General features: G+C 38.6%; 1 protein-coding gene across 1 annotated transcript; it reads left to right on the top strand.

The window, feature by feature from the left end:
- Positions 1-456: 456 nt before the first annotated feature.
- On the top strand, positions 457-20,489 carry FDX1 (ferredoxin 1). Its single transcript, XM_089512679.1, has 4 exons — positions 457-738; positions 11,003-11,127; positions 16,644-16,773; positions 17,905-20,489. Exons 1-4 carry the CDS (start codon positions 581-583, stop codon positions 18,017-18,019), a joined length of 528 nt encoding a protein of 175 aa, XP_089368805.1. The 5' UTR covers positions 457-580; the 3' UTR covers positions 18,020-20,489.
- Positions 20,490-22,847: the final 2,358 nt, after the last annotated feature.

Here is a 22,847-nt window from a genome sequence, read left to right as displayed (position 1 = left end):
TATGTAAATTTCCGTAAATATATAAATATAATTTATTTCTATAAAACATATAAATATTTTATAATAAAATAAATAATTTTATCTTATATATAAATATATATAAACATATAAACATAATTTACATTTCTATAAAACATATAAATATTTCATGATAAATAAAATAAATAATAATTATATATATATATATTATATAAATTTATACGAATAAATATAAATATAATATTTATAAATAAATAATAAATAAAACAAATAATAATTAAGCTTTATTCATGGTTCCCTTTCACTTCCATCACTTCTCGCCCTGCCTTGGCCTCAAAAAATGGCGGCGAACCAGAGAAGCCAAAGAGTTAAGTTAAATAAGCCCGTCCTTCCTCTTACGCCATTTGTTGCGCAATTCCCGTAACCGCGCGGAGAAAGCGCCGTTCCCAAGCGGAAGTGGCGTAAAGCGGTACGAGAATAGGCGCGGCGGGTGCCGGTTACAAAATGGCGGCTTGTGGACTTTAGTCACAGAGGCTGAGAGGAAGGGAAAGGACGTTGCTGCCGCTGTCTCCGCCTGAGGGAACTGAGGCCTTGTCTCGGCATGGCTGCCTCAAGCACCGCCGGCCTCTTCAGGGCAGCGGCCTCCTCCTGCCGACGGTTCCTCGCGGTTTATGGCGGGACGAAAGCGGAATGGTGCCGCGTTGCGGACTTAGGGAACACTAGGCGGTTCTTCCACGCTTCGTCCCTGGCGAAGCAGAGGTAAAGGGCCTAGAGAGAGAGAGAGAGAGAGAGAGAGAGAAAGACCCTCCGAGGTTTGTGGGCTGAGAGAGTGTGACCCCTGCAGCCTCCTCTGCCCTCGCCGCCTTATGATGATAACACTAATAAAATAAAATAATATATACACGTTTATATAAATATATAAACTTAAATTATATTTATATAAAATATGTAAATATTGCCTAATAAGTAAATACATAAATAAGTTTTATATATAATTTGTTTTTTATTTTATTTATATACCGCTATTCCAAAGGTCATGGAAGGAGGCTAATTTTGGCCCCAACAGTCTGGGTGCTCCTTTTAGCTCCCTCCTCGGAAGGATGCAAGCCTGAGTCGAGCTTGGGCCCTTTATAATTTATTCATTATTATAAATATTTATGTTTTATATAAATATAAGTTATGTTTATTTAAATAAACTTGTATAATTTATTGTGCTTTATATAAATATATATAAAATATAAATATTGTCTAATAAAAATACACAAATATGCTTCATTTTATATATAAATAATTTATTTTATATTTATATATAAAATAAAATGTATTTATTATTAAATATTTATATATTTCATATGAATATAGATTACGCTTATATATTTATATAAATTTGTATATTATTATTATTATCTTATATTCCTCCTTTATCCCAATATAGGGACTCAAGGTGGCGGAAGGGCTAAGGCCATCAATAGGCCACACTTATACTCTTTAAACTCTTATTATATGTTAATAATAATAATAATAATAATAATTTACATCCCTTATATTATAAATATAATCTATAAATATAATAAATAAAATAAATAATAAATTTATATAAATATATAAACATAATTTATATTTATATAAAATAATAAAATAACAACAAATAAATAAAATAATAAATAATAAGAGTGTAAGGTTCTGGCTGCCTTGAGTCCCTATATTGGGAGAAAAGTAGGATATAAGAACATTATTATTATTATTATCATCAGCATTGCTATTATTTTCCTCAGGGGCATTTAGCAGCCCCATTTCTCCCATTCCCTGCAGCTCATTTTTTTTTTTCTTAACAGAGATGCTGAAGTAGGTATATTCAATACATATTCAGTATATAATCAATGTAGCCAATCCTTGGTTGATCTGCAACAATGCAAAACACACTGCAGAAATAATCTGGTTTGAAACCACTTTAACTGCCCTGTCTCAGTGCTAGGGGGCTCTGAGGATTGTAGTGTTTTTGAGACGCTTAGCCTTCTCTGTCAGAGAGAGCTCTGGTGCCACAGTCAACTACAATTCCCAGGATTCCTTAGCACTGAGCACAGGGAAGGTCAAGCGGCCTCCAACTGGGATTATTTCTGCAGTGTGTTTTGGACCAGAGTCAGTGATGGGGACACACCTGGGACCATCAACACTAGGAATAATGCATTGTGTGTGTGTTGTGTGCCTTCAAGTCCTTTCCAACTTATGGCAACCCTGAGACAAAACTATCTTGGGGTTCTCTTGGCAATGTTTCTTCAGATGATATTGGCCATTGCCTCCCTCTGAGGCTGAGAAAGTGTGACCTGGCAACCCATTGGGTTAGGGGTGCATCTATCCACTGTAGAAATAGTACAGTTTGGGTGCGTTGTGTGCCTTTGTTCCCATCTTATGGAGATCCTAAGGCAAACCTATCATGGGGTTTCCTTGGCAAAATTTGTTCAGAGAAGATTTGTCCTTGTCTCCCTTTGAGGCTGAGAGAGTGTGACTTGACCAGGTTCACCCAGTGGTTTAAGGGTGCATCTACCCACTGTGGAAATAATGCAGTTTGTAGGTGAGTGTTGTGTCGTGTGCTTTCAAGTCAACTTCAGAAGGCAGCCCAGTCATGGGTTTTCCTTGGCAAGATTTGTTTAGAGAGATTGGCCATTACTCTGAGGCTGAGAGAGTCTGACTTGACCAGGTTCAACCAGTGGGTTAGGGGTGCATCTACCCGTTGTGGAAATAATGCAGTTCGTCTGTGTGTGTGTGTTTGCCTTCAAGATGTTTCTGACTCACTGAAGCTCAAAGGCGAACCTGTCATGGGGTTTTCTTGGCAAGATTTGTTCAGAAGAAAGGCAAAGGTGAATATCCTCAGACCAGTGGTTCCCAACCTTCCTAATGCCGCAACCCTTTAATACAGTTTGTCATGTTGTGGTGACACAAACCCATGAAATTATTCTCATTGCTACTTCATAACTGTCATTAAATAGGTGTTTTCCAATGACCTTAGGCGACCTCCATGAAAGGGTCATTCGACCCCCAAAGGGGTCCTGACCCACAGGTTGGGAACCACTGCTCTAGACAAATCTTGCAACCATTTGATAGGTTCACCATGGGCTGCCATAAGTCAGAAATGACTTGGCACACAACAGCAAAGGTGTGTTACTCTGTTTTCACAAAAATAAAGGATCTTCTGGTACCTAAAACAGGGATTCTCAAACTGTGGGGCTGGACAAGTAGAAATGAGAACCTTATCACATTCTAATCACTGTACAATGCTACCTCTTTTTGAAGTCACCATGCCAGTTTAAATGAGCCCCCCCCCCTCCTCTTTCCACTAGTAAGAAGGAGAAGCAGCAGTCCCTCCCAAGGCTTGGCAGCTGCTAGGTGGTAGGGAATTTTTAAACAAAATGCAAGGGCAAAAGAATAGTCCTCTGCACCTCGTTCCAAAAGGGACCTATATTCATGTAAGCTGAATCTCTGTGCAAGTAATGCCCTAGCAGAATACAAACCATTATGTGCAAATAGGTTGTAGAATCGTAACATTGGAGGGGGGGGGGGGCACGTTCTGTTGGGTCCAGCCTCTGCTCAGTGCAGGATCTCAGGCTGCTAGAGCATTCCCAACAAGTAGCTGTCCAGCCTCTTTTAGAAGATATCCAGAGGAGACCCCATAGCCTCTCTAGGCAATTTGTTCCATTGCCAAGCAGCTCCCTTGTAAATTAAAAACATTATACCACCTTCTACCCTCTGAGGCAGGAGGCAGCAGAGAATAAGCTTGAACCATTCTTGTGGCAACCCTTGAGTGTTGCCTGCAGCTGAATGTTGTGGCCATGAAGTCTGTAGACCTAATCTCAAAATGTGGATTTACAAAGTGAATGAACTGGCAAGCAGTTGAGGTATCAGATTATGCCAGACAATACGTTCTGGGACAGAAGCAGCAGGTTATCTTTGTTTTCTTGTAAATGTAGGCTAAAGCTCAGATGCCTGTAGTGTACACTAACTTGTACCTGCTACAAATTATGTGGAAAGTGATAAGATATAGAATAAAACGTGCTGCTTCAGTTGATTTAATAAGCAGAATAAAGCAGGTTATGAATGACTGTGCATACTATTTTGGGTAATTAATTTTGTAATTTCCTAGACATTAATGGTTGCTATCTAATAATTATATTTTTGTGTATCAGCATTATATGTACTGGAATATACAAAATTTAAGAATATGTGATCCATAGCATGAATGTGCATGTGTATAAATGTAATTTCAAAGTTCATGATTCTCTGGTTCTCAGGAAGCATGATGAAATTAAATGGGATCAAAAAGTATTCTTCGGTGTTCTTTAAAAACACACACTAAAGAACAACCAGAGGGTACTGGGCTGTTTGTAGAAATCTCTTTACATTAAAGTCATTTTAAGGAGCCATAGATTTCTTTCAGAGGGAGTAAAAATCAACAAGTCTTTCTCTACTTCAGGCTAGTAAGGCATCATCCATTGCTTGAACTATTTACTTGCCATTGCCTGTGGCAAGTTAGAGGCAAGATGAACTGTAGAATTCTTCAGTATCTTTTGGAAAAGGAATATAGAAAAAAGCTTATTATTATGCTATAACTACTTCCTTGAACACTTTTCTATTTGTATATTCTATTTCTATATTAATGTGCATATTTTCAGGGTTATGTGATAATGTGGTCAGGTTTTGGATGAAGTGGAAATATAGGTTGGTTTGAATGGCTTGCGTCAGAGAAGGGAAATATATGGCTATCTGGATGTTGTTAAATTCCAACTCCCATCACACACTTAACAAAGGAGCCATGAATGAAAACATACTATATTGTTTTTTCTGAATAAAAAGGTGTATAGACTTGTAGTTCCTTGTACTTTAGATCTGATTTGTTGGCCATTGCATTCTTATTTGTATACATCATATGATTTGCACTGTTGGGGCTGGTTCTCACTGGCCTTTACGCCAGGTTACCAATCGAATCCAAGGAATGGCGTTCCTATTGGAAACTGAATTAACTCTAGAACAGTTCTAGAGTAACCCGCAATCGTTCCCACTTAAAATCGAATCGTAAACCGGGTTTTTATTTGATCCGTGTTATCGTCATTTAACGCGGGTTAAAAAAATAGAAGGGTGGAAACTATATTTTTCCCTTGATTCGGGACAGGAATCGGAGTATTTAAGTAGGAACGATCAGCCTCTGAAATCGGGTTGACTGGATGGGAGGAGCGGAGCGCGATGGGCTGGCCTGGGGGTGTCACCCTCTTTGGTCTCTTTCTGCATCTCCAGCGCCATTTTCTTCCATTCACACAGACACACACCCCCCCCCCCGTGGATTGCAACCTCCCCTCTGTTTGAGGAGAACCACTGAACACCATTTGTAATGGAGAAAGGCTGGATGCACAGCGATCTGGGGGGAAATAGATCCTTGATCCCATTTTCCAACCCTGGGCTTTGGATGCAGAAGAGTCTCTACCCACTGAAACCCACTGCCTTCTCCTCCTTGATCTGATTTGGCAAACACACACACACACAATAGATAGATAGATAGATAGACAGACAGACGGACACACACACACACACACACACGATTATATATGAATACTCACACACACACATGCATATATATATATATATATAAGTGCATACACACACAAACATATAGGTATATATACACATACATATTTGTGTGTGTGTGTTTGCACACATGTATATATATGCATATGAATGTATATTTGTGTATAGATAGATAGATAGATAGATAGATAGATAAGGTAATTATAAAGTAACAACTTTTTTAATTTACAGGGAAAGAAACCTTATCTGCAGTTCAAAACCCACTGTAGAAATAATAGTTTGAGACCCCTTAACCTGCTGTGGCTCAATACTAAGGAATTATGGGAACTGTTGTGTTTCTGAGACATTTATCCTCCTGAGTTATGGCAGTTAATATGGGGAGACACAGAAGAGGACGAATAAGGCTCCTTCTTGTCTGTGGAGACGCAACAGAAGAGCCTTGGATGCAGGCGATTTTCATTGGCTGCCGCCCCTCCAAAAAAATCACTCCCCAAATCTCCAAGCCAGAAGGATGACTGCCTCTGGAGGAACTTTCCCCAGCCTCTCTGGGGTCTTTCTTCCAAAGGCAGCCAAGCAGAAGTGCTTTGGGGAGGCAGTTTTCTCTCTTCCTCAACCATCCTTCCCCACGAATAACAAAAGTAAGACCTAAGAGAGAGGAGAGAGTGAAAGCCGAATAAAGCAAGAGCGAGACGTCCAGGATAGAAAGGAGGACACAATACAGAAGAGGAGAGGGCAGAAGTCTCCAGGGATAGAGATAAAGTGGAATACACACACACACACAAAGCAAATCAGTCATCCTTATATATATCAGCAAAGTAGTCATCCTTCTGGCTTGGAGATTTGGGGAGTGATTTTTTTGGAGGGGTGGCAGCCAAGAGACAGGAAATTACAGGACTCAGAGCTTAGGCTCATAGGCACTTTAAGCGCCTCCTCATTGTCTCTTTAAAAAAAACCGCAAAATTTAAAACAAATTAAAAATGGTCAGGTAGTGGGAATGCAAGTACAGGATACATCGGTGCATGTTACTGCAAATTATTGTGAAGTCATAATGACGTCACTTTGATTGACAGCCGAAACAAGGGAATGTGAACGAAAAAGTAACAGAACCGGTTTAAATATACACCGATTCATTCATGAATAGAAATGAAAGCAGGTCATTTACAGCGAATCAATTGGTAAATGAGAATGAAAAAAAAGCGATTTGGAACACGGGATAACACCCGTTGTATTTTGAATCGGTTTAACCAATACTGATGTATTTTAAACCGTTGTAAATTGCAAGTGAGAACAACCCCTTGGGCTTCAATGCTACAATGGAGAGAAGAAGCCAGGCATAGACAGACACGCATTCTACACTAAATACTAAAAGATAAGGAAGGAATACTAAAAGATAAGGGAGTTAAAAACGGATGGGACTTTCTCAAAAGAGAGATACTGAAGGCACAATTTCAAACAGTCCCAGTGAGGAAGAAAAATGGAAGGTGTCTCAAGAAACCAGGATGGATGACTAAGGAACTTTCAACTGAACTAAGTTTTAAACAGAACATGTATAAGAAATGGAAAAAATGGGGAAATCACCAAAGGGAAATTCAAACAAATAGCTAGCCTGTTAAGGGGTATAGTCAGAAAAGCTAAAGCACAGAATGAACTCAGGCTTGCTAGAGAGGTTAAGAACAATAAAAAGGGCTTTTTTGGATATATCCGCAGCAAAAGGAAGAAGAAGGAAACGGTAGGGCCACTGCATGGAGAAGATGGCAAAATGCTAACAGAAGACAGAGAAAAGGCAGAATTACTCAACACCTTTTTTGCTTCAGTCTTCTCAGAAAAGGAAAAGGGTGCTCAACCTGAGGATAATGGAGCAGAGGACAGAATAGGGGAATTTCAGCACAGAATAAGTAAAGAGATAGTACAGGAATACCTTGTTAATCTAAATGAATATAAGTCTCCAGGACCAGATGAACTACATCCAAGGGTATTAAAAGAACTGGCAAATGTAATATCCGAGCCATTGGCAATCATCTTTGAGAACTCCCAGAGAACAGGAGAAGTCCCAGCAGACTGGAGGAGGGCAAACATTGTCCCCATCTTCAAAAAGGGGAAAAAAGAGGATCCCAACAATTATTGTCCAGTTACTCTGACATCAATACCAGGAAAGATTCAGGAGCGTATCATTGAACAGAGAGTCTGTGAACATCTAGAAAGCAATGCCATAATCACAAAAAGTCAACACGGGTTTCAGAGAAACAATTCATGCCAGACAAATCAAATATCTTTCTTTGATAAAATTACCAGCTTGTCAGATGAAGGGAATGCTGTGGATGTAATATATCTTGATTTCAGTAAGGCCTTTGATAGGGTTCCCCACGACATTCTTGCAAACAAGCTTGTAAAATATGGGGTAGAGAAGGTAACTGTTACATGGATTTGTAATTGGTTGACCGGCCGAACCCAAATTGTGCTCAACAATGGCTCCTTTTCATCCTGGAGAGAAGTGACCAGTGGAGTCCCACAGGACTCTGTCCTGGGCCCAGTGTTATTCAACATCTTTATCAATGACTTGGAGGACAAAATTGGGGGCATACTTATCAAATTTGCAGATGACACCAAATTAAGAGGAGTAGCTAATATCCCAGAGGACAGGATCAAAATTCAAAGGGACCTGAACAGACTAGAGAACTGGGCCAAAGCAAAATGAAATTCAACATGGAGAAATGTAAGGTACTGCACTTAGGGCAGAAAAATGAAATGAACATATATAGGATGGGGGACACCTGGCTGAATGAAACTATGTGTGAAAGGGATCTGGAAGTCCAAGTAGACCACAAGTTGAACATGAGTCAGCAGTGCGATGCAGCACCTAACAAAGCCAATGCGATTTTAGGCTGCATCAGTAGAAGTATAGTGTCTAGATTAAGGGAAGTAATAGTCCTACTGTATTCTGCTCTGGTCAGGCCCCACCTAGAATATTGTGTCCAGTTCTGGGCACCGCAATTCAAAAAGGAGAGCGACTAAAATGGTGAAGGGTCTGGAAACCATGTCCTATGAGGAAAGACTTAGGGAACTGGGGGTGTTTAGCCTGGAGAAGAGAAGGTTAAGAGGTGACATGATGGCCCTGTTTAAATATTTGAAGGGATGTCATGTTGAGGAAGGAGCGAGCTTGTTTTCTGCTGCTCCAGAGACTAGAACATGGAACAATGGATGCAGGCTGCAGGAAAAGAGATTCTACATCAACATTAGGAGGTACTTCCTGACAGTAAGGGCTATTCGACAGTGGAACAAACTCCCTCGGAGTGTGGTATAGTCTCCTTCCTTAGAGGTCTTTAAACAGAGGCTGGATGGCCACCTGTTGGGAATGCTTTGAATGAGATTTCCTGCATGTCAGGGGGTTGGACTGGATGGCCCTAGCGGTCTCTTCCAACTCTATGATTCTAAGGTAATGGCAAACCTTCTCTGAATAAATACTGCCAAGAAAATCCCATGATAGATTTGCCTTAGGGTTGCTATAAGCCAGAAACTGCTTGAGGGCACATAATAACAAAAGATAAATATATTAAAAATTCCTATATCTAAGATGATATTGTGCCCAGGAGAAGAATTTCTCTCGTAGCCTTCTTTCTTGACAGATTTTCCTTGTTCAAGGAATCTGTTTATATCTTCCTTCTCTAGCCTGCATTAGAATACAACTCCCGTCATTGTTTTGATCATTCTGGTTGCAGAAAAGTCACCAGGCCTTCAACTTCCCCATGTGTCTGCTGATGTGGTACAAAATTCTAGAAGTTAATAAGATGTTACTACTTACATCTTTGTCAAGACAGGCAGGTGCTGATGAGAACTAGAGTTCTTCACTATTTTGAAGGCCATAGGCTCTCCAGCTCTATATCTTAGGGGTTTTCTTCTTTCTTAGAGTTTTCTTTGTACAATCATAGAATAATAAAAATGGAAAGGGCTCCATGCCCAATTAGACTAATCCTTGGTTGATGCAGGCTATCCAGCTAGAGCAGTGATTCCCAAACTTTGGTCCTCCAGATGTTTTGGTCTTCAGCTAGCAGAATTCCTGGTTATTGGTCAAATTGGCTAGGAGTTCTGTGAGTTGAAGTCCAAAACACCGGAAGGACCAAAGTTTGGGAACCACTGAGCTAGAGCATCCCCAGCAGGTAGCTGTCCAGCCCCTTTTGAAGATGTCCAGAGAAGGAAACCCAAGCCCCTCTCAAGACAATTGGTTCTGTTGCCAAACTATTCTTACTGTCAATAAGTTACTTGTAATGTTCAATCAAAATCTGCCATTGTAGACTTTAAAAACATTACACCTGGTCCTGCCCTCTGGGACAGGAAAAAAGAAACTGGCATCCTCGACTTTGTGACAGCCCTTGAGGTATTTAATGATTGCCTTGTGTCATTTCTTGGACCTTCTCTTCACTATGCTGAACATGTCCAGTCCCTTCAGCCTTTCCTGGTATGCGTTGTTCTCCATATCATCCTTGTTATCATTACCTGAACCTGATCCAGCTTATTTGCATCCTACTTAAAATGAGGTACATGTACTCCTCAATGGGGTTTCCCGAGTTTGTTCTTCCTGTGTTTAGACTGTTGTTTTGGCAAAATAGGGCTGACACTGACATGTTGAGTTTGATACAGATATTTTTCGCCCTTTCCTATTCCTTTTCCACCCATGTTATACCTCTTACATTGCATGACCACAGGGTAGATTTTTTTCTTCCTATCATGCCCTAAAATTCCTAGTGCCTTATATATAGGGGTCCCTCCATATTTGCTGGGATTAGGGGTGAAGGACCCCTGTGAACGTGGAAAAAACACAATTAAAAAAACCTATTCTTTTTACCTGAGAGAACACCTCTCTAGACATCTCCAGGTCCTCCAGTGCAACTCCGTGGTCACATCTGCCAGAGGTTGATCATAGAATCATGCTGGAGGACCTACAGATTGGTAGAGAAGTGTTTTCTCTAGGAACTTCTAGGTTCACTAACACAACTCTATGGTCAACTTCTGACAGAGTTATGCTGGAGAACCCCTAAAAGTTCCTAGAGAGAACATATGATTCAAACCCGCAAATAATCAAATCTGCAAAAGTCAAGGAAGCAAATGTGGAGGGCTGACCGTCATAATAAAAATAACTCATCGCTATTCTTGAAGCCACATTGATATAATGAGCTGCATTATATAATAAAGATAACAGTATACACTAAAGACATTTCTGAAATATTCCATCAAAAGCCAAAATTTAGGAAAGGCTAACATATTTTTTGATATTTTAAAATAAATGAGACATTTTTGCAGCTAGCTTCAGCATCATTATTTATAAATATTCAAAGTTTGTGTTAAATAGTTTACCTAATCTCCTGATAGCCATACAGTTTTTTGAGCCTCACACACACACATATTCCGATGGATAAAGACTATTAAATATATTGTTACTGTTGTTGTTTTCCAGCTCAGAAGATAAAGTTACAGTGCATTTTGTAAATCGTGATGGTGACAAGCTAACAGCCCAAGGGAAGGTTGGGGACTCACTTCTAGATGTTGTTGTTGATAACAATCTAGACATAGATGGATTTGGTAAGTAAATAACTGAAACTAGAGTAAATGATTCATAAGTCAATAGAGTGCTAGTTCTTTTTTAACTTCAGAATATATGGGTCACAATCTATCTCTTTTTAGGTGCCAGTAGTTTGTTTCCACTTTTAGGCCCTAATTGAAGAGTTGTGCATAAATGTTTCACTAGAGGGTTACAAAATGAGACATGCAGAAATTATTTTTGGGACTAGAACTCCCAGAATCCTCCAGCCTATATGTATGATGCCTGGAGGATTCTGAAAAATGCAGTCAAAAAAGTGATTTCCCAAGCTCTGCTGCAAAGCTAGAAAACTTTAAAAGCAGACCAAAATAGGCTGATTTGCTGCATTCTGGAATAGACCTTGTTTTGATCTTGGTTATCCACAAGCAAGTTTTAGTTTTGTTGCAGAAATGTTCATTCTCTTTCCATTAGCCTAATGGAAGCCTTAATTTTGCTCTATTCTGTGGATTGGAACAGTCCTGCATATAGATGCATATAGATGTGCTTGTAAGATTGTAGTGTACAAACCCGTAGATAAGTGACTTGTAAAATCAGTGTATTTAATTCATTGAGATTTCCAGTACTTACCATGTTTTCTCCATATTTTTGCAAACCTAGGTTGAGCCTGGTGACAGAATTGTTGCCAGTCTTATTGTTAACTTGCCTTCAAAAGAAGCTCTTGATCTGTGAAGGCCTTTTTGTTTTTCATTTTGTCACTAGGGGGCATTGCAGGTACAAATAACTTGCTGCACTCCAAAGATTTATATATGGTTGGTTGCTTGTTGCATTCCTAATTTCCTTTAGCATAGTTTTCTTTCAGTATAGTGGTTGTTCTGTGACTTTATAATAATAATAATATATAGTTTATTTGTAACCCGCTTTTCCAAAATTTTGATCAAAGCGGCAAACAATTATATATAAAAAACATTCCAATAAAATCAATTAAAAACAGCATTAAAAACAACACAATGATACTAACAACAAAAGGGCCAGATAGAAGGCGAAGCCGATATATATAAGCAAACCTATACCTCCACATTTTATATCTTTAATTATTGTTGCATTAGCTTTGTTGCTAATGTTTTTGTTGTGTATCTTCAAGTCATTTCCAGTTTACAGCACCCTTAAGACAAACCTGTCATGCTTACCAGAGGCATAACTGCATCTTTTACATAAACTGTCCCAATCTATCATCAGCCCTTGTTGCAGTTCATGTTTTATGCCATACATTTCACCTGTGTAAGAAATGTTCAAGAAAAGAAGCAGAAAAGCTGTGGTCCATCTCCTGTTGATGAACTAATTTGTTTTATAAACCTCAGGGACACCTTGAATTTTCTTTAAACAGAACTGTGACCTCAGTAGTGAACATAGAAGTGGCCACAGGAATGTAGCCAATAAAGGGGCCTCTGAGCAACAAGGGGAAGTATGTTCAGGGGAACTGCAGGATTTGTAGGAATACCTCCCTCCCACTCCCCAAATCTTAAGAAACAAATGCTAAAGTAGCAACACCTCACCCACTAATACCCCAGTGACAACTGAACATGCCCCCATGTTTACAGAATTCTGAGAGCCTGTGGGATAAAAATGGGGCTGAGAGGAGGAGGGAAAGGAAGAGTACCAAGGGGAATATAACTGGCTGGCTGAAATGCCAAGCAAGCTATATTATTCTGTTGCTTGTCCCATTTGTTGTGCCTGAGGTGCATGTTCTCTTCCACTTCAGTGGTAAAAATCATAACCAGTGGTAAAATCATAAATTAGAAGGGTCTTTGAAGGGTATGTATCCCACCCACCCCCACTCATTACAGACTTTGCAATGCATCCCCAGCAAATAGTTGTCTGGCCTCTACACAGATACCTACAGCAAAGGAGAACCCATCATCTTATTACACAGTCTGTTCAAACAGGCCCCAATGTTAGGAAGTTTTTCCTGATGTTCAGCCAAAATCTGTTTCCCTGCAATTTCCACTCATTCGTTCTAGTCCTGCCTTCTGGAGCAGCTACATGACAATCTTCCCATCAGATATTGGGTGGTTGCTACTGTATTTCCCATTTACTTCCTGTTCTCTACTCTAAAAATATCCAGCTCTTGCAACTTATCACATACATGTTTCTAGATTCATCATGACCTTATTCATTCTTCTTTTTACATTTAACATTTTCAGTGTTCTTCCTCAAATACTTCTCTCAGAAATGGTCAAAGGACTCCACAGACTGTGTAGTGTAGAACAGAATTGTGATTTCTTGTGACATCAGTTCAAAACATACTGCCGAAATAATCCAATTTGAAACTGCTTTAACTTCTCTGGCACATTGCTAGGGAATTATTGAAACTGTAGTTTTGGGAGACATTTAGCCTTCTCTGTCAAAGAGCTCTGGGGTCACAATAAACTACAATTCCCAGGATTCCCTATCACTGGGCCAGGGCAGTTAAAGCAGCCTCAAACTGGATTGTTTTTGTAGTGTGGTTTGGACCATCGACATGGTGCTTCTTTAATTCAGTCCAAGGGTGTGCAGATGGATCTCAATTGCATTGTAAATTGAGTCTAATGTAAATAGGGGAGACAGTTCCATAAGGAATCATTGGAGACCAGAGGAATACATTCTAATAGAACTGAAGTATCCACAAAATTAGCAGTTCTATCACCCTGCCATCAATTTAAAGCATAAAATTTCAGAGCTCGCCCTTTCAGGGCTAGAAAAATGTTCATATGTTCCCCAGAGGGAGCTGCAGAGGCAGCAACTGTAGATCTCAAGGGAGTTTGGTTGGCTTGAACTGGCTTGTCATTATACAAACAGTTCCTTTTCAGGAAAGCATACAAGCAGAGAACTATGTTGTTCTGCTGTTCCTTCTCCAGCAGGTCTAAGGTGGAGAAAACCTATCGAGAGAGAGAGAGAGAGAGAGAGAGAGAGAGGGAGGGAGGGAGGGAGGCAGGCAGGCAGCACATTGCCCACTGGTTTTTCTGCAGCAGCTTCAGAGGGCACAGCAGGAGGAGAGACAGCATTATCTCCTATACAGTAAACTAGCTGCATTAAAAAAAGGTCCTTGCACTGTACATTTAGCAAGATTTCTCTCTTCCTGCTTAGCTGTTAGTGATAAAAAGGCTTTAAGATGCCATAAGATTCTTTGTTATTTTTATTGCAGGGTTCTTAGCAGAGGTATTCCGTTTAGCATTGCTACTGTTACCTACTTGCTTGACTCCTTCGCCTATAGAGGCAGAGGAAATCCTTCCCTCCAGCCACTCCAAGATTCCAGTTTCTTCCTCACTCTCACACACACACAACCTTCTAAGCAGGCAAAGGAAACTCCCTTTCAATCAACCAAAGCAACCCAGTCCAGTCAGCTTTTCTTATGACAAAACTCCACCTCACCTCACTCTCTCATTTATCCCATCTCATTCAACTGCGTAGGTAAACTGGGATTAGCTATGCATGGTGGGTCAGCTATTTATTTAAATTTTTATTTCTGGAGAAATGTTGTAAATATGAAATGTTGGAAATGCAGCGAATGTAAATTGAGACTCACCTATAGTCGCTTTTGTAATGACCAACACTGCACTAGTAGCCCTGATCAGCTTCTTGTCTTTTGCCTGTATATTGCTGCCACACCAAGTTTCCCTTTGTACAAACTATTATGAGTGTCCACAGATGATGAGAAAATCAATACACACAATTCAAAAGGATTTGCTGTACATACATGGTCTGTCACATTTTATATATGTTATTTTCATTCTACCTCAAGGGAAAGACAGAAAACATTTATTAAAAGAGAATGCCATAATGTGGCATGGAAAATTTTCCATGTCCAAATGTGATATCAATAAACTGTTCTTGCTGTGCTGTGCCTTCAGGTAATTTTAAACTTCTGGCGACCCTATCATGGAATTTTTGTGATAAGATTTGTTAAGAGGGTTTTTTGTGAGGCTGAGAGTATGTCTTGCCCAAGGTCCTCCAGTGGGTTTCTATGGCCAAGCAGGAACTTGAACCCAGTGTCCAGAGTAGTAGCCCAATGCTGAAACCACTACAACATGCTGACTCTTATGTGGTATCATAAGAAATGGATATACACTTGGCCCTCCACATTTGCTGGGGCTAGGGGCACAGGACCCCCATGAATGTGGAAAAACCATAAATAACAAAAACACTATGTTTTTACATGAGATCACCCCTCTAGGAATCTCTATGCCCTCCAGTGCAACTCTGTAGTCAACATCTGCCAGACACTGACCATAATTGCACTGGAGGAGCTACAAATGCCTAGTAGAGTGTTCTCTCTAGGAATCTCTAGGTCCTTCAGTGTGACTTTTGGAAAGTACTGGTTAAAATTGATCATAGAGTTGGGCTGGAGGATCTAGATATTCCTAGAGAGAACTTATTGATAAAACCCATGAATAATCAAATCCGCAAAAGTCAAAGCTGCAAATGCGGAGGGACCAGTGTAGTACCAGTGATATTGCATAGTTTTGAAAGTGTACTTAATATTTAGGGCGCCTCTGATATGTACATTTGGCCCTTGTTATACACTGGGATTTGGTTTAATGACCCCCCATGGATACCCAAATCCATGGATGCTCAAGTCACATTATATAGAATGGCATAATAGAATGGTACCCCGTATATAAAATGGCAAAATCAAGGTTTGCTTTTTTGTAATGGATGGATGGATATAATCTGTGGATCATGGCTATGAAGGGATGACTGTATTATCCTATTCAGAGGCACCAGAAAGGTTCAGAGTGTCTTAGAAATGGTTGCAAGTAGCCATCTGGCTCTTGAATGAACCTGAACATAATTCTGTATGATGATATCACATTCTTGGAGGATTGGCCATTGATGCAAAGGCAGGGAGCAAAAAAGTTGTGTCTGTTTTGTCTCTCCTCTCCATTCATGAAAGATCCACCAGATTTGGCAATTTGAATCAGCCTCCCCACCTGCAACTACACAAATTTTTAAAGCCCTGAAGCACCAGATCCTGTCTGATCTTGGAAACTAAGCAAGGTCAGGCATGAGTAATACTTGGATGTGAGAGCCAACAGCAAATAGCAGGTACTGTAGGCAATTTGAAGAAGACAAGAAAACCCTATAATAGGATCACCATACATTGGAGTCAACTTGAAAACACATAAAAACAACAATATTAATATGTTTACTGTTTTCACTACTTTTCATTTTCCCACCTTAAAATTTAAATGTTATGAAAGTTCATTCTATTGAATCTCCTAGTCTTAAAATGTTTCATTTTTTTTAAAAAATCAAAGTTTTAATTTGGTTTGAATACTTAAACAAATGTAATTGTGATGAAATACTGTATTGCAGTTCAAATATTTCTGATCCTTGAAGAAAGTTTTGAAAGATATAATACAGCATGTAAAATTAACATAGTGGATTTCATTAGTGTTTATAGATAGAATCCAATTACAGTATTGGATCCTAAACAGTTGAGAACACTGGAAAATATTTTCAGAAAGTTTTCCAATTTAGACTTTTCATAATGTGTGCTTAATTGCTTTTTTTTAAAAAGGTGCTTGTGAGGGAACGCTTGCCTGTTCCACTTGTCATTTAATCTTTGAAGACCACATATATGAAAAGCTGGATGCCATCACTGATGAAGAAATGGATATGCTGGACCTTGCCTATGGTTTGACAGACAGGTGAGTTGGAACCAACTTCATACCTATTAATATCTCAAAAACAAGACACCATTTAGCTTATACTGAATATACAATATATACTATATGTCACAAAATGCTGAAGTAGTTCAGATAAACTGATAAACAAGGGTCTTTTGCTTCAGCTTGCTGGATTTTTTAAAATTACGGTTTGTTTGAAACAAGCCACCTTCAAACCATAAATAATAAAGTTAGACCAGCTCTGCCTCCCAGTTTAAGGTTTAGTTATTACACTAAACTGCATATAACCAAAATAGAAAAAAATTCTAATCATCTTGCAAGAGAGCTGGAAGAGAAGGCCTGGGGATAGCGGGTCTGTCCAATCCATAGTTTGAGATGACTTCTCTGTGACTCATTCTCATCAAAATAAACCATGGTTTACCATGACACCTAACCATAAGCCTCTGGATTTTATTGAAGGAAAACAGTTATGTTTCTCTGGACAACTGTACTTTCATATTCTCTCATGCATCCTTGTGTCTATAAGACTATATCTGTTCCATAAGCTGAAGTGCTATTTTGATTGTCCATAATATATTGTTGCAAGTCCCCCTTTTTAAACCTTTCTTTGTAAAGCTTGTTTGCTGGCTTTTTAAAAAGAATTAGCTAACTGCCTAGAACAAAGTGACATTGTCACAGACTATAGCATACAGTATTTTGCATTTCCATTTGTGAATTCAGCTTGCACAATCCTTGTTATGTTATTTTAGTTTACTATGACAAGGGGAAGGCATACTTTTGGCAGATAATCTTAGGATATTTTGCATACATCTCAAGATATTATACATGTCATTGTTCACCATGGATACAGTCTCTGTCTGTCTCTCTCTCTCACACACACACACACTGAAATATCTGGTTAATGATTATTAGCTTTAAATAGTTGTTCTAAGAATGAAAACACACATAAGGAGCCTAAAGCTAAGTATTCTTTGTCTAGTTGACTTACTTGAGCATGGAATTACTGCTTCTCTATTTTCAGTTCTTACCTGAAATATTTAACTTTTTTCTTCTTCAAGATAATTGAAAAAGTCAACTTGAAATCAAAATGCTCTCTCTCCATCTCTCTCTATCCATCTCTCCATCTCTCTCTACCCACCCCATTCCCTGTAGATCTCGACTGGGTTGTCAAATCTGCTTGAAGAAATGTATGAACAAAATGACAGTTCGAGTGCCTGAAGCTGTTGCTGATGCCCGACAATCCATAGATATGAGCAAGAACTCTTAAAATAAAGTTTTTGGGGGTATTTTGTGATATTAAAAGTATTTTTATAACTTATTTCTAAATGTTTAATTATAAAAAATAAACCCAGATATGCATTTTATGATTATCAATATTAGATTATAATGATCTCTTTTGTCAAAGTCAGCCTTATGTTTTGATTCTGAAATTGAGGATACTTAGAAAGGAACTGTAAAATGTTAGATGTGAGGTGCAATAAGAAGCTTTTTTTTTCTCCTAAAGAAGTACTTCCTTTTATTTACATTTAATAGCAAATACTTTCTTCCTGCTAAGTTATTAATTTTTAAAATAATATAGTTTTTTGTTCATTTTTCAGGCTATGTGGCCATGTTCTAGAAGAGTTTATAGAAGAGTAAACTCTTCTAGAACATGGCCACATAGACCAAAAAACCCACAAAAAACTATGGATGCCAGCCATGAAAGCCTTCGACTTCACTTTAAAATAATAGTTTTGACATTCCTATGCATTAGGGATTTCACTTTAGTACACTGGATGTGGGTTTAAGAAGAGTGAAGGCAAAAATGTCCTTTTGAAATAAAATTTTATTTTCTGAAGCACTTAAACAATGTGCTACCAGAAAGCAAGATTCTTCTCAGCTGAAGGGATGGTGATGTTGCACAGCTGTTGTATGCAATGTTAGAATTCTTGTAGTTTCATAAGATTTGAGGGTCAGAAGTAATGTCTATATTGGTATAGCAAGCCTTCCTTATACAATTACTGTTCTGAGAAAGTGGTTTTGATCTAGCCTATATTGTTCCTGCAATTAGGTATATTATGTAATGTGAAGCCTTGCGGCTTCCGAAAGTTTCAACACAGCGATTTTGTTGGGCATCAACAAATGAGAACTGCACTGAGAACAGTTAACTGTCTATTTGTATCAAATACTCTTTATTGGACTTAAATATACATAGCTCTCTCCTTTTCATAGCCATAATATCTCCTTTTTAAAAAAAGTTTCATATTTTCAGCAGTCACTAGCAACACTACAAAGGTAATTTACAGTTATAGCCAGGAAACTGTATATACAGATGTTTGACTGCATCACTAGCATTTCATTACATGCAGCAGTTGCCTTGTTCCCAAAATATCAATGAAGGGAAGATATTCCCTGAACTTGTATTGGAGATTATATTTATATCCAGTAGTTATGAGATTGTAAACTGGATTTAGGAGCTCATAACCACTAGGGATTTGCATTTATGGTTGTTAGTGACCGAATGTGACCCTCCCCCAAACCCTACATTTTCAGTCTGGCAGCATCCCAACCAAAGCTCCAGGGAGCTGCATATGTCATTTTGCAATGGCCCAATCTGTGGTACCTTGGAAACTCTTTGATTGCCATTGTGGAAAGATAGGGTGTTGGTGGGGATGGCATCATCAGATGTAATTCTAATTAGGCAGCTATGCAAGATTTTTGGTCTTTATGCCTGAGTAGAATATTAAGTTTGATGGTATATCCTGTTATAGGAAAGACCCAAGTGATTCCCAATAAGTGCTGGAACATAAATGGTAGGAATTAGAAAATGAAAGGAGCTAAGGGAAAGATAATGAATTTTTTAAAAAAAATTAACTTTGTCTTCTTCCACTGCCCATGAGGGCTAAACCATCCTACAATGGAGGTGAGACACATTTATCCTGCTGTCCCTCTTCTACACTGGAGAGATTTTACCCGGTACACTAATGTCATAGAATAAATAATACTGCTTAAAATGCTTTGGTCTTAATGAAGAGGACATGCTGATTTTTCCTGCATGGGCCAAAACAGGTTGCACAGAAAAGTAGATCACTATGTACTGTGTTTCATAATACAAAACCTCTGAATTATCTGGTCAGAGTTTCCAACAGATGCAGTTGTAAAATTTCAAGCACATAAAGCTTAATTTTGTGAAGGGCATTTTTTTGTGGTAGTACAACAATGCAAAGTTCACCTGTGCTTCCTTTAAATGAAAATGTCCCTTGAACACTGGGACGAAACAGACTGCCCCTTTGTGCTGGCTTGAGGACAGCGTCGTAGCATGGGGTTTAGATGCCACATGCTTTGATGCCACCCACCCACCTGCCCACATGGCAGCAGCTTTGCAGCACACCATTTATATGCTGCACACTGCAGGAATGCTGCAAAGCTGCCGCCATGGTGAAAAAGCTGGCAATTTGCCACTCCTTTTTGTGCTGGCAGAAAGCCAGGTTGGCAGCATGGCGTGAGGTTGCTGCAGCCCCAACCTGGCATTCGAAGGGGTGGCATGAAGCCACCCCTTCAGGGCTGTCTGTTTCGGCCCTTATTTACAAGAATTAATTTTAATGTAGCCAGGCAGGAAAAAAGTCTGTATGTCTTTCCACTACACTAATTATCATATAAATGTTGGTTCTTAAACTGCTCAAAGTTCAGAGATGTATGTATTTCTCAATTGTTTTTTTTTTTTTAAATCTGGAAATAAATAATTTTTTTCTATTTTATCTAAGCTTCCTTGAGATCAGGCAGTATCTTCCTTTTTTTTTTTTTTTACTTCAAGTGTTAACTGCTGTATGCCTCCTTCCATGCTATGTTGGGAGAAAGGAGAATATAAATAAAATAAAATAATCAAATTAATACACTGTCATCTGTAGGAGGAGAATACATAAGTTTACATAAAACAATCATAGAAGGTTCATGCAAAGGAAGCCTTCAACATAGTGAAATCCACTCTGTCTTCTGAGCTTATCAATTGATTGGAAATGACTAGAAGTTAGTTTTCAGAATACATTGCAACCCAGTGACTCAATGCAGATTAATGCACACCAAGAAATCAGTGGATTTGCAAACACTCTCAAAAATACAGGACTATGGAGTATCATATAAGACATAGCCAGATGCTTTTCCTATCTTCTGTGCTGTCCACCAACCATGGAATTGCCTTTCAGCTGTTTATTGCAGCAAAACTGTGAGTCCTGGGGCAGGGGGAATTGGCATTGTGGGAGTCCATGTGCAAGCATAATGTGAACTTGCACTTGCATATGTCATTATCAGGATGCTGTCCATTGTTTATTATAGAACAGTTTTGTCCAACATCCACTTTGGAAATGCACTACCCGACTTTGTAAATAAAATGAACTATATACACTGACAAATACATTGACAATAATATTTTGCTTCTCAAAGATCAAAGAGTTTAAATGTATGGAAAATAACAATTTTTAGCAGCTGACAGTCTTAAAAGTTTTCAGACATTAGTTGGTTTAGAAGTAAGTTTAAACATAAAAATATCAAAAGATGGTAGGAAAATGTTTTAGCTGATACTGAAATATTCGTTATAAAACTGTTTTAAAGACTACAAATAAAATAAATAAAATGCATTAAAAAGCCTTTACATTTACCCTGGCAAAAAATTCAATTCGGAGGGGTTTATTTTATTTATTTTTAAAACTTAAACAAATGCACTATGAAATGTGTTTATGGAATTGAATGTACACACACATGTATTGATTATTCTGTTCTGGGTTCTGTTTTATGTCTAATTCATGTTTTGGGTCCTCTCCCCCCCCCCCCCCCCAATATAGGCATACTTGGGGAAATAACCCTTTATTCCAAAATTAACATCACAGTCTTGAATTAATGGATTATCTAACAGATGTAAGTCAGGCTATATTAGGCTTTCAGTAGATGGCTAGTGTGTCAAATTAGTTTGAAGTTCTGTGTAATATGTTTCTGACCTGATTACCAATGGAGACAATATGAGTGCCTTGAACTGAGAAATTGATTTATGGTGCTAAGATTTTGTTTGTTTATTTGTTTCCAAAAATAGGCCTTTATCTCTAATGTTTGGTATAGTTGCTGGCCTTAAAATGTCAGCTTAGATGCAAAGGACAAGGAAGAGATTTTCACAGTGTGCTTCGAAGTTGCTTTTGAAAGCAACCAAGCTGTTCATCGTACCAGATCGGCATAAAGGACAACTTTGACGCACCAGGTCAAAGATAAAAGCACTTTGCACCAGTTTCTGTAGACATCACAGTTTTGCTGTGGAGTATATGACAAGACATTTGTGTCTCTTCTTCAGATGGAAATGTCTGAACTTCCAGTAACATCTTTTAGTTGCTATTTTTTATTTTAAAATAGCCAATTTCCCCTTTTTTGGGAGTGGGTGGGTTAGAATAGGTAGAAAAATAGGGACCAAAACTGCTTTGTTTTAGAGCTGTGGTTCTCAACCTTCCTAATGCCATGACCTTTTCATACAGTTCCTCATGTTGTGGTGACCCCCAGCCATAAAATTGCGGTGTCTCGGTTCCTAAGACCATTTGAGAGCTAAAAGTCTAGTTAATTCTTTTAAAAATTGGGAATCAATGACTCAAGGGCTGTAAAGGAAGGTCCTCACTTCCCCATCCTTACTATAGAATAATATTTTATTTCATCTTTCTGTTGCCTTGCACCAGGTTAATTTAGTTATTACTGAATAAAATGTGTAAAATGCCACACCCTTTTGCGTTTCCTTCATTTAATATTAATTAAACAGACCTCCTACCTACTGCAAATAAGTTATGCCACGGAACTGTGTACCTCATTTGTCTTAAATTTTGGTAGCTATTTGTTTGTTATATTTATATGCTGTCCTTGATCCCGAGATCTCAGGATAGTGCAGTAAAACCAACCTGACAATTTAAAACTATGAAAAATCAAAATGATTTTAAAAGGCTAAAAGAAATATAAACAAAAAGATAAAAAGACTGGTTAAAAGAGTTAAAATAGCAGCTTACTGGTGTCTTGGAAGCAGATAAGTAAACATCCATATTTTTTCAACCTTTCAAAAGTTTCTGCCTTGCCACAGACTTTGACTAGACAGC

Source organism: Sceloporus occidentalis, unplaced genomic scaffold, assembly GCF_023333645.1.
Source record: "Sceloporus occidentalis isolate IW3139 unplaced genomic scaffold, rSceOcc1.0.p SCAF_2, whole genome shotgun sequence".
Classification (NCBI taxonomy): Eukaryota; Metazoa; Chordata; class Lepidosauria; order Squamata; family Phrynosomatidae; genus Sceloporus; species Sceloporus occidentalis.
This window is presented reverse-complemented; position numbering and strand designations above follow the sequence as displayed.